The 14,971-nt window shown below is 43.3% G+C and overlaps 1 protein-coding gene and 1 long non-coding RNA gene across 3 annotated transcripts in view; one reads left to right on the top strand and one right to left on the bottom strand.

The window, feature by feature from the left end:
- LOC147827664 (uncharacterized) overlaps positions 1-7,716 on the top strand; it is a 27,317-nt gene extending 19,601 nt beyond the window's left edge. Inside the window, exons 2-3 of the long non-coding RNA XR_015451989.1 lie at positions 4,782-4,917; positions 6,802-7,716. This is a non-coding gene — a long non-coding RNA (uncharacterized LOC147827664). The remainder of the gene's footprint in view (positions 1-4,781; positions 4,918-6,801) is intronic.
- The window catches only part of LOC101697203 (leucine-rich repeat-containing protein 37A2-like), a 22,371-nt gene extending 7,400 nt beyond the window's left edge, over positions 1-14,971 (bottom strand). For both annotated transcript variants that reach the window (XR_015451988.1, XM_087213129.1), the window contains exon 1: positions 8,700-14,971. Coding sequence is in view for 1 of the 2 variants with exons in the window: in XM_087213129.1 (XP_087069255.1) it covers positions 8,716-14,271 (5,556 nt within the window). In the remaining variant the exon portion in view is untranslated. The remainder of the gene's footprint in view (positions 1-8,699) is intronic.

Below are 14,971 nucleotides of genomic sequence, written 5' to 3'. Positions count from 1 at the left end.
CAATTAAACTATCAATGTAAGACAAAACATATTAAATCTTTTAAAATGGCAGTTCACATTAGTTCTAGGGAATGGCAGAGTTGTTAAAAGCAAAGTTCATATTGACCAAATCTGGGATTGAACTCAGACTCCATTACTGCCAGTTTTGTGACCTGGGGCATGTTACTTAACTTCTATGTGTTTCTGTTTCATAACCTGTAAAACAGAGATGAGAATACATATCTCAGAGAAATAGTGTGTGAGATAATACATGTAATGTGCTTGTTTATCAATACAGTGCTTTAGATATACCAAGTACTTTAATGTTAGCTATTATCTCATCATACTGAACCATGTATGACTTCAAATATATGACCTAGCTAGCTACTCACATGTAAATTGGAGGCATGATAATGCGTCTGTCTGCAGTGTATCTTTTTGAGTTTTTATTTTTAATAATATAAAAACAAAATACCTGGCATCATAGAGTCTAGGAATGCTAATTGTTTGACATTTGGCAAATTGAAAGTAACTCAGAATAATCTTGATGTTCCAGCATCTGTCACTAGCAGATAATTACTAAGAATAGTTTCACAGTGGATTAGTGATAGGAGTTATTAATTTGAAGGTTCTTTAGGACATGGAAGAGGAAGAAGAAAAGCCTAAAAGAAAACCATTTTGGCACCAGGCTACTGATTAGCTGGATCTGCTGCATTTTCTTGGTCCATTAGTCATTGCATTGCTGCAGACGTAAAGTATACTAAATAATTTATGTCACGGAGTAAAAGAAACATCTGTGAGGCAGAGTCCCAGAGGGCCAGGTTTAGGAGGGCATCAAAGATTTCTGTGACCCTCATATTTCCTGCTGCTTTAATTTTAGCTGCTCTTCTAGCTTGGGTTGATGATATTACTGAAGATAAGCCTGGTAATCCTAGCTCTACAGCAAAAGATGCTGTAGGTAGTATTTTCTGAGTAGCGGCATGCATATGGAATGTAGTGTGACTGTAAGGGAGCAGTTTAAAAACATTTTTAGTAATACAGAACTTATTTGAATGTCATTCGGTGAAAATTTTTAATAATGCCAGTCTCTTACAAGTAAAAATTTATCCTTTTTGAAATTTCATACTCTAATAGCCCAGGACAGTGAAAAATTATTTTTGTATTGGAGATGTAATTTTTTACTCATTGGTTACTGTTCCTGATTGGGTTCAGGAAGAATTTTAGGGAGGCAGATGAAGAAAGGCCTCTCTGCCACAATGCACGACTTAACTGGAACACACAATGCTTGGCAAACATAATAGTAGGAAAGCATTCAATTTAGATTATCCCCTCCCTAAATATCTTTGTAAAATTGGGTTTCTTCTTTTTTGTTTGTTTGTTTTTTTGGTACTGGGGATCGAACTTGGGTCCTTGCGCTTGCGCAGCAGGCAGTGAAACCACTGAGCTAAATCTCTGGCCCTTCTTCTTTTTCAAGAAGTTTTAAATTTTATTTTCATGCAACAAAATTGATCAAGATCTTTTTACAAAATCAGTATAAGTATGGCCAGGCTGTTCATTTTAGATCAGATACCAAAAAGTGGTAAAGGAAAAATATTAGCAGTTTTCTTTGTTTTTATCCAAAAGAAAAAAGTTATCCTTCATGAGTATTTATTAAACATTTAATAAATACATATGGCTTACACAGAAGTAGATATATGTTCATTCTCACAGTTGTTTTGTGTTATGATTTACATGATTTGAAAATACAGAAATTATTCCTATAAATAATTACTCTGTAACTGAACCTGCCATACAATCTGAGAGCTCATTTTTTTGTTTGATATTATGTTGAGAGAAGGCCATGCTTTGGTGTGTGAATCAGGGTTTTCAGGGGCTTGAAAAGAATAAAGTGTGAGTTGAGTCATCACACATGCTAGAATAAGCTTGCCAAACTAAGAATATCATAATTTGATGTGGATTTGTTATATTTTGGGGATTGTTTTACTTTTAATAAGATACATTTTGTTTCTGTAACTTACAGAAATATACAAGTATGTTTTCAATTAAAATTTTTTTTTTTGGTCTTGACTCCAGCAATGGTTCATTTGATATCTATTAAGTGTGATGCTAACCTGATACTCAAGTGAATAAAAGACATGATACGGAATGAACAAGTAAGATCTAACTGGCTATAAGGTTTATTGCCAAAAGCTTGGTGAAGTGTAAGATTCGATTCTCCTGAATAGTAAACAGAGGCTGGAAATCATGAAGTATTGCATATTGTACATCATACTTTTATGAAGAGACATTTTCTATATTATCAAATTATATTTGATAATATAGAAAAAAATTAAATTAACACAGAAAAAAATTAAATGTAGAACCAGTCCTCCTCTTCTACTAGACATAATAATAGTCATTTATTTTTAGCAAAATAACACTCTTTCAAATGGAATTGTTTTTAGGTTATTGCTAGTTTTGTTAGAATTTGATTTATAATTTTATCCTGAGTCCATAGTTTTATTTATTTATTTATTTATTTATTTATTTATTTATTTTTGGTACTGAGAATCAAACTCTGGTCCTTGCGCTTTCCAGGCAGGCGCCGGAACCACTGAGCTAAATCCCTGGCCCAATTTATAAATTCATATTTATAATTTTCCCCAGCTAAATCCCCGGCCCAATTTATAAATTTAATTTATAATTTTATCCTGAGTCCATAGTTTTATAAGAATCATTAACCTAAGTAGTTTACTTGCTTGTATATACTTAAGTACCATTACGTAAAACATTTAACACTGGGATCAGTTGAGGATTCTTTTTTCTCCAGGAAAAAAATGCTTTTTTTTTTTTGTAGAAACAGTGAATTAGAATATGTGGTTTACTTCTAAACTTTAAAATCCATTGTTTCCTGACTTGTTTCTCATTTATTTACATTATTACAAATATAATGATTTTTATGATATATTATGTTCAAGATAGAGCCAGAAGTAGGGCTTAAAATTATCTCTAGAAAAATATCAATTGAATTTATGATTTTAAGCTGAAATTATTATTTCCTTATAATTGATATTGACATTATATGTATATTAGATAATAATTTACTTTTTTCAAATGAAATTAACCTGAAACAAAAAACATAGCCTAATGGAAGACTCATTTTTATCTTGACATGTGTATGTGAGTTCAGTCTTATTTAAAAATTCTATGATTGTTAATAACAGTATGAATGAGTCATTTCCTTCAGTTATAAAAATAAGAGAAGATATGCTTTCCATTTTAAGAGGAAGAACATTTACTGTTCTGTGAGTATGAATCAGCTGAAGACCTGATATTTGAATGTGGCAGGATTGGAACACTTTCAAAGTAGAAATGTAGCCAATTTTCAAGAAAAATCACAATGTTTCAGCTTTGAACTTGAATGTATTTGGAACATATACAGAAGAACATTTTCTTCTTGCTATCTTCTGCCAAACTAATTATTTATACCACATTTATTTTCCCCTTATGCTTGAGAAGTCCGAGTGTATGGTAGAATAATTTCCTGATTCATAGTAGGATCGAAATGAGAGATTTTGAAATTTTCTCTTCAAGAAATTATATACAAAAATGACAATATTTCATTCATTTAAAATTATTTATTGAGTATCGACTATATGCTAGACTGTACTAACCCAGAATGATACAGTGAGAAAGAGAACAGATAAAGCTCTGTTCTCTGAGAACTTACATCCTAATGGAATGGTGTGGGAGATGATAGAATTTCAGATGCATGAATGTCCTGTCAAAAATAGAACATAATGAAATAGAAGACCTTAGGTGAGATTGGAATGATTTGAGTATCTGCTCAGAGGGAAGTCTGAATTTTGTCAGTAGCCCCTCGTGGGAAAAGCTTGGCTTATCTCTGGAACAGTGAGGCCCGAGTGGAAGGCACACAGTGAATGTGAGTGTGGGGCTGAAGTGGTAGAGGTTAAATGCGCCTGTGAGTTTTGATTTTACTCTAATCATAATTGGGAGCCATTGGAAGGCTTTACATGGGCAAGTTTTGACATATTTAAGGACGGTCACTCCGCAGGCTGTCAGGAGAAAGAACTGAGGGGGGAAATGGAAGCAGGAAGCCTGGTAGGGAGAGGTTCCAGCAGCTACTCCAAGATGGTGGCTGCAGCTGGGAGGTGGAGGGGAGTTTGTGAGGAGTGATCGGAGCTGCGTGCCATGCGGCACGCTGACAGATTGCACGTCTTCATGTGTAAGCACTTGCGAGTCTAAAAGTTCAATTCTTGACTTTGCAAGTTTTGAGAATGTCAAATTCTACTCAAAAACTAAAAAAAAAAAAAAAAAAAAATTTAGGGAAACTAGTACAACTCCTTTAGCTTCCATTTGCTATGTGGCACAAAGTAAACTCTGTTTGGGAAAAAACATTTAAGTTAATAACTTATGAGTTATGTGGCTAGGTTCATGCCAGATTGCTCTTTTTTCTCTGCTTTGAAATTTATACTACCCAAGAATATGGAAAAAATAATTAAGGCCCCTTTAAATATGTAGCTGGAAAAATAAAAGGGAGTGGAGGGAGGGAGGATAAAGAAGGGCATTGAACTGTGTTATGTACATGTACCAATGTCCTTCAGTGAATGCAATCGTTATATACTGCAGACATGTACTTATAAATAGAAAAAAATAAATGAAGTTATTTTGGTTAAAAGATAAATACACTTATTTTTAATGAGGAAAAGAATAAACATAGTTGCTACATGATATAAGTAAAATTTATGTGTTTAACTTTTTCATTTAAAGAGTATATTTGCTGGCTTTCCCCCCACTCCTAGTCACATTGTCCTGATGCTTGCTGATGATATGGCCTGCAATGCTAGAAATCCCAAACCAGCTACAGTGTTTAGTCACAAGAATATGGAACTAAATGTGTACGGAGATGACGTAGAAGTGGATTATAGAAGCTATGAGGTAAATTGGTTAATCTAGCCACATTTTAAAAGTGTTATTTTTAAGCTTTAAGACATTGGAAGAATATAATTTTCATTCTTTTTCTTTAAACTTAGCACAAAATTATCACTGAGCCTTGATGTAATTTGTCCCTGGAGTTTATATTAAGGAAATAATATGTGAGTAAAACTATTAAAGCAAGAATATTTCCTATATGTATCTAGGACAGAAAATCTTAATATTCCTTTTTTTTTTTGGTACCAGGGATTGAACTCAGGACCTTGCGCTTGCAAGGCAGGCGCAGTGCCACTGAACTAAATCCTCAGTCCTAGAAGATCTTAATATTGATTACAGCATTATAGTGAGTTTTCACAGGTCCACTTTCTTTTACAGGAAATACATTATTTGTTTTTTATATTTGATCTAAAATTTTGAGTTTAGTATTTTGGGTAAATATATTGTGGGAAAATTATAATAAATAACAAAACCTATATTTTCTACTACTTTCAGCATTTTTCTGCATTTATAACTATGAAAAGAAAAAACTTAAATTAAAAATACCATTATGCTGAATTGTCATCCTTTGTAACTTCTTTTTAAATGTAATAGATTATGACCATGTTTGAAATGTGAAATCTTCCTAGATAATAATTCCCCTTTTCCTAGGCCTACCAAAAGTAAAGCACAGTGTCTTCTGAGTTTCCAGATCTCTTTTGAAGCAATTTTAAAAGCACATCTATTTCAGCTGGGCATAGTGGATGCTCCTGTAATCCCAGCCACTCTGGGAGGCTAAGGCAGGAGGATTGCAGGTTTGAACCCAGCCATGCAATTTAGTGAGACCTTGTCTCAAAATAAAAAAAGGACAGGGGATTAAAGCCTTGGGTGCAATCTCCAGTATTTAAAAACAAAACAAAGCAAAACAAAACAAAACATCTGTCTTCCTAAGGTGTAAGCTCCTCCAGGACATGGACTAAATCTCTGTATTTTATAGCAAGTACTTGCAGCTTGCTGTGGGCAAAGTGCTTAGCTTTTAACTATTTAGTCTTTAAAATGTAGATCAGTATGGAGATACCTCAAAGAACTAGCACTGGAAGTCCCATTTGACCCAGCTATTCCCTTGCTGGGTATCTTCCCCAAAGAATTAAAAGAATCATACCACAGTGATATATGTGCACCCATGTTCATAGCAGCACAGTTTGTAATAGCTAAAACTTGGAAACAGCCCAATTGCCCATCAACTGGAGACTGGATCAAGAAAATGTGGGTTTTTAAAAAATAAAATGGAGTACTACTCAGCCATAAAGAATGAAAACTAGAGTCATTTATAGCTAAATGGATGCATATTGAGGCCATACTCTTAAGTGAAATAAATACGACACACACGTGTAAATACCAAATAGTTTCTCTAGTGTGAGAAACTGAGAGTGTAAACAGTGGTTAAAATGATTAAAATGCATAATTGATAACTTGAAATAGGAAAAAAGGTCCAAAGACGAAGGGGTGAAGGGAGGGGAAGGGGAAAGGAAAGGAGAGAAAGGAAAAACTATGAGAAAACAACAACAAAAAAAGGAAATGATGTCTATGTAAATAGGGAAGGGTGGAGGGGGTGAAGGGCACACAGGGAATGGGGAAAAAATAAGAACCAAGATACATCATGTACAGGTACAAGCACCCAATGATAAACGTAAACGAACTGGGATACCTAAAATGTACCAATAAAACAACTTAAAAAAAAAATCCATCTCCCCAAAAAAGATCCATCTCCCCCAAAAAGATCCATCTCCCTATTCCCTATTAGCTATCTTTTATTTTGGCTTTTGTTATATTTTGGGTTTCGCATATAAGAGAACCCATGTACTTTTTAAGCTTGTGTGTATGAAATAATTTCTTCTTTTCTTTCAACAGTATCTTGTATTAAATGATTCCACTATCTAATGGACTCCCCCCCTTGGAAGAGCATGGGAACTTCGCCATCAACACACACAAAGCTGAACCCATCCTCAGTCTCCTCAAATCCATCTCTCTTCCTTCCACGCAGCAAAGGACCCATCTCCTTTGTCTTTGCCAGACAGCAAAGCCATGAACCCAGGAGTCAGCCACACTGAGCCCACCCTTCCCCTCCCACCTCAGCCAAGCCATTCTCCTTCGTCCTCAGTTTCTCTCAGTTCCATTCACGTCTCTTCATTCCCACTGGCAACACCAAAGTTCAGCTTCTCACCACCATGCACCTGAGTGATTCCATCTCTATTACACAGGTGGCTTACTTGCCAGGGTTCCTTGCTAGAGTCTAGACAATTTGGGGATGTTAGCTACAGCTTAGTGCAATGTCTGGCACATGATAAATGCTCTGTAAATGGTCTCCATCTCCAACGCAAGGGTCTGGCAATCAGAGGAGGCCAATAGGAAAGCCAGCTCCTCACCCTTGCTCCCTTGGAGCCCAGCTCAGTCTCACATTCAAGAACAAAGGAACTTGAACAGGTTTCAATCTTACTCAGTTGCAGAGAGTGAAGGGTTGAAACAACCCTGAGCCTTTTGAGATCTTGAGTCAGATAAGAATATAATGAGCCAGGATAGCTTTTTGAGATTTTTGAGTCAGATAAGAACATAATGACTGCTGGACAAGAAAGTAACATTCCCAGAATTGTAAAAATATAATTGACCTTTTCCCTGTAAAAATAATTAGTCACCTGGTCACGAGGGGAGGAGGGGAGGGAGGCTGTGGGTAATGAAGGAGGATATATAAGAGGCTCAATAAAGTGGGAAGGAGAAGGCTCTCCCTCTCCTCTCCTTTTCTTTTCTCCCGAATTTGTGTTGTCTTTCTTAATCCTCACCCCTCTCCTCAGGTACTGTTCGTCTAGTGACGGCTGGCTCCGTCACTCAGTGTAAAGGATGACACTGATCTTTATTGTAAATGACTAAGGGGCAGGGGATATATCTTTTGGAGTTAATTACTGTGTAAAACAGCAAAAGGACGACGAGCAACTGTGCACTGGTGGCTGGAGCGGGCGCTGGTCACTTGCCTCTATGTAATGAGCATTCTCTGCATTGTCATTGGAGTGCAAGTGGAGGTCCTCTTCCATCAGCACCACCCCTCCCAGACTCCTCCATTACCTGGGGGAATACCCTGGGGCAAAAGGCTGACGACTCAAAGCACCGTGCCCATGATCCGGGACCTCTACCTGCTTTGCTCTTGATCAAGTTTAGGTTCACACCCGTGGGGTCAGGGCCAGCCTCCTAGAGTATGTTCCAGCCAGGTGTGGTGGCTCACACCTGTAATCTCGGCACTCTGGGAGGCTGAGGCAGGAGGACTGCAAGTATTAGCACAGCTTGGGCAATTTAGTGACTTAGCAAGATCCTGTATCAAAATAAAAAACAAGTTGAAAAGGGCCAGAGATGTAGTTCAGTGTGAAAGATCTGGGTTCCATCCCCAGGACAAAGGAAAGTATGACTCATAGCCATGTCCTTTGTATCTAACATCCACCCATCCATCCGTCCATCCACGTACATGCCGGAAAGTTGGACAGCTAAGCGGTGAAATAAGTAGAACGTGTCCCATGGTTGACACCTGGTGTCCTTTTAGGGCCACACTGCTCCTTCACACATGGAGCCAGGGCTCCATGCCCCCCGCCTTGGAGAGTTGCTAAGGTTGGCCCTCAAAACCCCTCTCAATGACACCGCCACAACCCAGGGCCAAGGCCGGGATTGGGCCCCTGAACAAATTCCTCCCAGCTCCTCCCAAAGTCAGCACAGCCAGGATGTGCCTGTGTACCTGGGATTTCATTTTGAAATTTTTTTGAACTCACTTAAGGTGGGAAGGGGTCACTCAGCTGACTTTGTGGATTCCTTTGCCTCTGAGGGGGCGTCAGTTGCACCCCATACGACACTCTCATCCTCGTCAGAAGAGTCCTTGTCGTGCAGCTTCTGCACCATGCTTTGCTGCTGGGTGACTCTGAGAAGCCTGCTCAGGTCCCTGAACCACAGCAGCAGCCTAAACCGGGAGACGCCCTCCTGACTGTCCTTTTCCCTTGAGTACTTCCTTCTCTGCCTCCAAACGCTATTTGACGACCCTCTGTCATCTTTCCCCGAAGCTGTTCTGTGGGAGCAAATCTTGATGAGACAGAGAATGATGATCAGAAGCATTGAGGTCCCTGTCACTAATATTGCCAGGATGAGCTTCTTGTTGTAGCCGTGTCCCGGAACTTCCTGTGTGTGGCCTCTTGGCTCGCCTTGCGCCTTCTGATTGCTGGAGACCCCCGAGCTCTCCTTGATGTAGGTCTCGCTCTTCCACTGCTCCGTGTCCCACTGGGCCTGGGCCACCTTCTCTTCCTGCTGCTCACTGAGCATGAGCAGCTTCATCAGGAGGCCTGTTCTGGAGATGAGCTTGGCACAGGCCAGGTGCATGCTGGGCTCGGAACAGTCCCTTTTGAAAGTTCTTATCATATACCAAATGAACCTCCTAAACTCCTTGTTGGGAATGAGGATGTGAAGCTGCTGGTTTAGCTGGGTCTCAAACTCATCTCCGGGGGACGACAGCAAGGGGACAGAGGTTTCTGGAGGGGGTGGCTCAGAGCTGGTGCTGGTGTACTCCCAGTGTCTCTCATTGGTGTGGTCATCGGTGGATATCAGGGTGAGGGCAGAATTTGTGGCAGAAATCAGAGAGTTTGTGGCAAAAACATTTTTTTCAGGGGTGTTTCCTGCAGCTTGGTTTTCTATAGTAGTGGTTTCGGCAGGATCATGTAATTCGGGGAAAGGATGGTCCTGAACGCGTGGGTCTCCAGAGGATGAGAGGAGCCCTTGAGAGGGGAAATGGATGAGGCTCCTCAGTGCTGCGAACAGAGGCCCCTCTGCAATCTTCAGCTTCCCGCGTGTGTCTTCCTCCATGAGCTGCTCCCTGGGGTCAGCCTCGAGTGTTCTGTGGGCCTTGAGAGAGGCAGTTTTATATAAGTCATGACCATTTTTAGAACCTAAGATCGGTTTGGTAGCTTTCATACTGTTAACTCTCGCACTGGCATTTTTTAAAACCCAAATGCTGTTGGTGAGGTCTTTGGCTCCGTTCCTCGCCCAATGTGGGGCTTTGGGCAAGGCGGAGGTGGCCGGCCTGCGAAGCAGGGGATCCTGCAGGGCGGAAGACACGGGCACCTTCTGTTCTGTACGGAGCGGGTTCCCGGGCCCCAGCACCCCCTCATTCTGCCCCGGCTTCTCTGTGCTGGGGCTCCTGAGGCTCCGTCTGTCTGCGGTGTTTTTGGCCAGTGGCTGGGTGCTCTGCTTCTCCCTCACCTTCTCTTTCTGCCTCTCTTCGAGCAGTCTTTTCCATATGCCCTTCAGGCCCTTGAGGACCCTGTCCACTGTCCGCTGCCTTTTCCCTTCATGCTGATCTTCCACCAGCCTGTTTTCCTGTGCTTGAGCACTTGCCAATTTCTCGGGAACGTCGGGAATGATGTGAAATTTGGGACTTGAAAGGCTGGACTGCGTAAGCATGCCTGTTTTCTCTTTTTTCTTAACCTCCTCAAGTTTCCCCTGAATTTCTGCGTCTAACCAACTCTGCAGAAAATACAGCTTCTTCAGTTCATTTCTGTAAGCCAAACTGCTGGACACAGGTTGATGAGAGGGGTTTTTCATATTGCCTTTCATGTAACCCTGGGGATTAGCTTCATTTTGGATAGCTGAGAAAAGGAGTTGAATGGGTGGCAATAATGAGTCTACATCTTCTAGATTTACCTCTGAGAAATATGGCAGGATATGATTGAGTACTCCAGCCACATCATTTTCATCATTAGAGTCAAGCTCCTCGTCCATGAAGTCTGACCAGCTGACATCACTTTGTTCGGAAGATGACTTTCCAGACTCAATCACCAGCTCAGTCTTGGTGTTCTTTTTCCGGGCCTGCAACACCTTCATGAAGACTCCTTCTGGGTTCCCTACAGGGGCTTCCTCAAGACACTGTGTGGGATTGGTCACGCACTCACTGTCACAGTGCAGCTTGACTGTCTTGCAGACAACCTCAATATCACTTTTAAATTGGCAGAGGCAGCAGACCATGTGCCTCGGTATGATCAGTGTTTTTAATTCAAGTGTCATCATGAGGATGTTCTCGACCGCCAGAAGTGGCGTGTGTGTTGTCCCCAAGTCTAGATATCTTAATGCTGGCAATTTAAAAAGATAGGAATCTTCAACACTCGACAGAGGATTGTGATTGAGGATGACTCTGTGCAAAAGCTGCATTCCATGCCATGCCCTAAACGTCCCGAAGCTAATCTGTGTAACTAAGTTACAGCGAAGATTTAAAACCTGCAAAAAGGGTAGTGCTTCAAATGTTTGTGCTTCAATAAACTGTATTTTATTGCAGGATAAATCTAAATACCGGAGGGACAGCAGGCCTTTAAAGGAATTTTTATGTAATCCAGTCAGGCCATTTTCACTGAGATTTAGTTTCTCCGCCCACCTGTATGTTGTCCAGCTCTTCTTACCGAGGTGAAAAATAGCATTTTCTTGGAAATTGAAGGTGGTAAAGGTGTTGTTGGGCTCTAATACAGGCACTTGGTGGAGCTTGTGCTTTGGCCTGAGACCAGTACACGACAAGGTCTCATTCCGGCAGGTACAGAGCTCACATATGTCAGTGTGTGTCCTGGCATTCTGCTTCTCTTGCAGCGTGGAAGCCTTTCCTGGAGAGTGACTCACAGAATACTCAGTGACCACAAATTTCACATCCAAAGGCTGAATGGTGACTTCAGCCAGGTTTGGATGCTGAGCCTGCACCTGCTTGGGGTGTGTGAGCATCACCTTAGGCTGCTCTAGAGGAGGAGATGCAGCTTCCTGCAGAGGTACAGAAACCTGAGTCTCTATGGTGAGTACTGCAGCTGTGAGCTCCGGGTTCAAAGGTTGGTCTGTGATTGTGGGTGGTGTTGGATGCTGAGCTGGCTCCAGACCTGGAGTTCCAACTTTCACCTCATGAGACGCTGGAGTTGGAACCACCTTAGGTGGTTCTGGAGGCTGAGATGGGGCCTTGGGCATAGTTGGAAAAGACCTAACTTTTGCACTAGTTCCTGGAGCACTGATAAGCTTCCTGTGCAAAGGTCGGCCTGTGAGCAGACTGAGTTTTGAATGCTGAGTCTGAACCCAGTCTGGAGGTGGAAGTGTCACTTCGTGGTGCTTCGGAGGAAGAGCTGTAGCCTTCTTCAGGGCTGTAGAAAATTCACCATTTGTAGTACGTTCTGGAATGATGGTGGCTTCCAGGTCCGAAGGATGAAGTGCGACGCTTGGCTGCTGAGCTTGACCCTGAGCTGGAGTTGGAACTGTCGTCTCAGAACGGGGTGGAGGGTGAGCTGCGCTCTCACTGGGTGGCTCACTTGGAAGCTGAGGGAGCATTATGGGCTGGGTTGGAGAAAGTTCTACCTCCTCAGGAGGATGTGGAGGAGGAGATGCAGCTGGTGGCAGTGCGGGAGATGGTTCTTCCTCCTCTGCAGGCTGAGGTGGGGTCATCTGCTGAGCTTGAGAAGGTTCCATCTCATTGGGTGGCTCTGAAAGTGGAGCTGCATCGTCCTCCCAGGGGACTGAAAATGGTTCTGTGTCCTCAGGTGGCTCTGAAGGCTGGGCTGAAAATGTTACTCTCTCTGTCAACAAAAGAGAAAGAATAACCTTCCCGGGGAGTCCTGAAAACTGAGCTACGAGCTCTTGCTGCATTGGTGAAACTGCTACACCAGAGGAGCCTGGGGACATAGCTAAGCTCTGGGGCTGGGCTGGGGAATGTTCCCCAGCAATTTCTGGGTGTGGAGTTGGAACCTCCCTATCAAATGGAAAGAGTTCATCCTTTACGGCAGGGTTTGGCTGTGGAGTTGTAAGCTCTTGACTGTCTCCAAGAGGTTCAAGCTGCTCAAGGGACACTGAGGACTGAGCTGGGGCCTCCTGTGCACTTGAACTTTCAATTTCAACCTCACTAGACAATGACTCTGCAGAAGTAACAGCACCACGGGTCAGTGTTGGAGGCTGAACTTGCTCATCACCTACAGGAGAGACTGTTTTCTCCTGTAGTTCTGGAGGCTGAGGTATGAGTTCATTAGGGAGCTCTGGAGGCTGAGCTGCAGCCTCTTGAGTGGTCCAAGATGGTTCACCCTCCTCAAAAGTGTGTAGATTGCCAACTTGGGTCTCTTGCTGAGTCAGTTCTGCAGATGTAGCTGGAGCCTCCTGCTGAAATTGTGAGAGCTCAGCTCCTTTGGAGGGCTCAGAAAACAGACTTGGGGCCTCTTGCTGACTTAGAGAAGGTTCCACATCATTCACTGGAGTTGAGGGTTGAGCTGCAGCCTTGGGGAGCACTGGGAAGTTTCCCTCCTCTGTGGTGGGTTCTGGGGTTTTGGCAAGCTGCAGATTCAGAGGTTTACCAGTCACATGGAGCAAGTGTGGATGCTTAGCTTTGTGGTGATGTGGAGTTGACACTCTTTCTTCACCATGCTCTGAAAGCTGAGCTGGTTGCTTCAACTGGGTTGGAGAAGTTTCCAGCTCTTCAGTTTCCAAATCTGAGGGCTGATCTGGGGCTTTCAACTGGATTTCAGAAGGTTCTTCTGTCCTGGAAGACTCAGAAGGTTGAGCTGGCTTTGTTTTAGTGGCAGAAAGTTCAGCCTCCACAAGAGGGCCTAGAGGCTGAGCTGGGGCCTCTTGGTGGGTTGAGGACATTTCCATTTCTTCAGAGAGCTCTGAAGTCTGAGCCAGGATTTCTTCTAGGGTTGAGGAAGGTTCTTCCTCCTCAGGACTCTCTGGGGCTTCGGTCAGGGTCTGCAGGTGGCTTGAAGTAGGTTGTGGCTTTTTCCCTGCCTCTGCAGATGTGGTAACCTTCATGTCCACAGGTCTCACTGTGACAAACGCCATGTTTGAATGATGAGCTTCACTCCTACTTCCAGATGGTGCATTTGCCTCCTGGTGCATCGACAGCTGACCTGTATGCTCCTCAGTACCAAGTTCATACTGAGCACGGGGAGCCTGCTGGGTTACAGAAGGTTCAGCTTCCTCGGGGGGCTGTGAGAGTTGATCTTTGACTTCTTGGAGAGGTAAAGAGGACTGGACCTTTGTAGGCTTGTGATTTCGAGTTTGGGCCTCTGGCTGGACCTGAGAAAGTTCAGTTTGCTCAGCAGATTCTAGAATTGGGGACAACTCCAGGGAGGGAGCAGAAGACTCTAGGTCATCAAAGCCCTCCGGCTGTAGCTGTGGAGTAAGGGCATCGGGCAATTCTGGCAAGAGATTAGGCAAAGACCAGGGTTCAGGGGACAACTCTGGCTTGGTGGTCGGCGGGACCCAGTGCCTTTCTGAAAGTGGGGCTGCCAGGACCAGGAACGACAACTGCTGCCAGATGAGGAGTGCGGGAACCCAGGGGCACCGCAGGAACATGGCAGGGGTGGGGGTGGGGAAGGACCAAAATGAGTACGATATAGCAATCCAGCCTAGTGGAGTGCAGATGCTCTGCCCTGTAGGGTAGAACCCTTCTGGCAGCCACTTGCCTTTGAGCCTTGGGAACCAGGAATGTGTTGCCTCGCCCTGTGTTTATGACATCTTTGCTAAGGAAACCTGTATTACATCACGCCCAGATGGCCTTGCGTCACATGAGGGAACTTCCCCCCCCCAGTGGCAAGGTCCACTTCCCCTTCCCCAGGAGAGCTGACAGTGGCCTCTTACAGGGCAGCCTCCCCCATCACGAGGCAGGATGTGGGGCTCAGAACTGGTGGGTCCCGAACATGGGGTAGGTGGGGTGGACAGGACTGGGCCTCTGGCTGCTCAGAATTGCTGGGTATTTAGTTTGGTTCTTGAAGGTTGTTACTGAGTGCTGACACCGATGGAAATCCCAGCAGATGACCCCAGAAGTGAGACTCTCACAGGAAGGGCTGCCCTGGTGGGAAGGCTGAGACCAATCAGATCCACTTCTTATGAGCAAGTCAGGGCTGCGAACAACTCAGCTGGGATTTCTCAGGGTCTGGGTCCTCAGGGCTTTGAAGCAAGAGAGTATTTCTGGGCAGGGTCTTGCTGCCCCTTCTCAGGCTTCCTTTGGGCAGGGTTGGTAACATTGGCCAGTCTGTACCTGCCCCTTCTGAGG

Source organism: Heterocephalus glaber, unplaced genomic scaffold, assembly GCF_053883595.1.
Source record: "Heterocephalus glaber isolate CG9 unplaced genomic scaffold, H.glaber_assembly_v1.0 deba00001442, whole genome shotgun sequence".
Taxonomy (NCBI): Eukaryota; Metazoa; Chordata; class Mammalia; order Rodentia; family Bathyergidae; genus Heterocephalus; species Heterocephalus glaber.
This window is presented reverse-complemented; position numbering and strand designations above follow the sequence as displayed.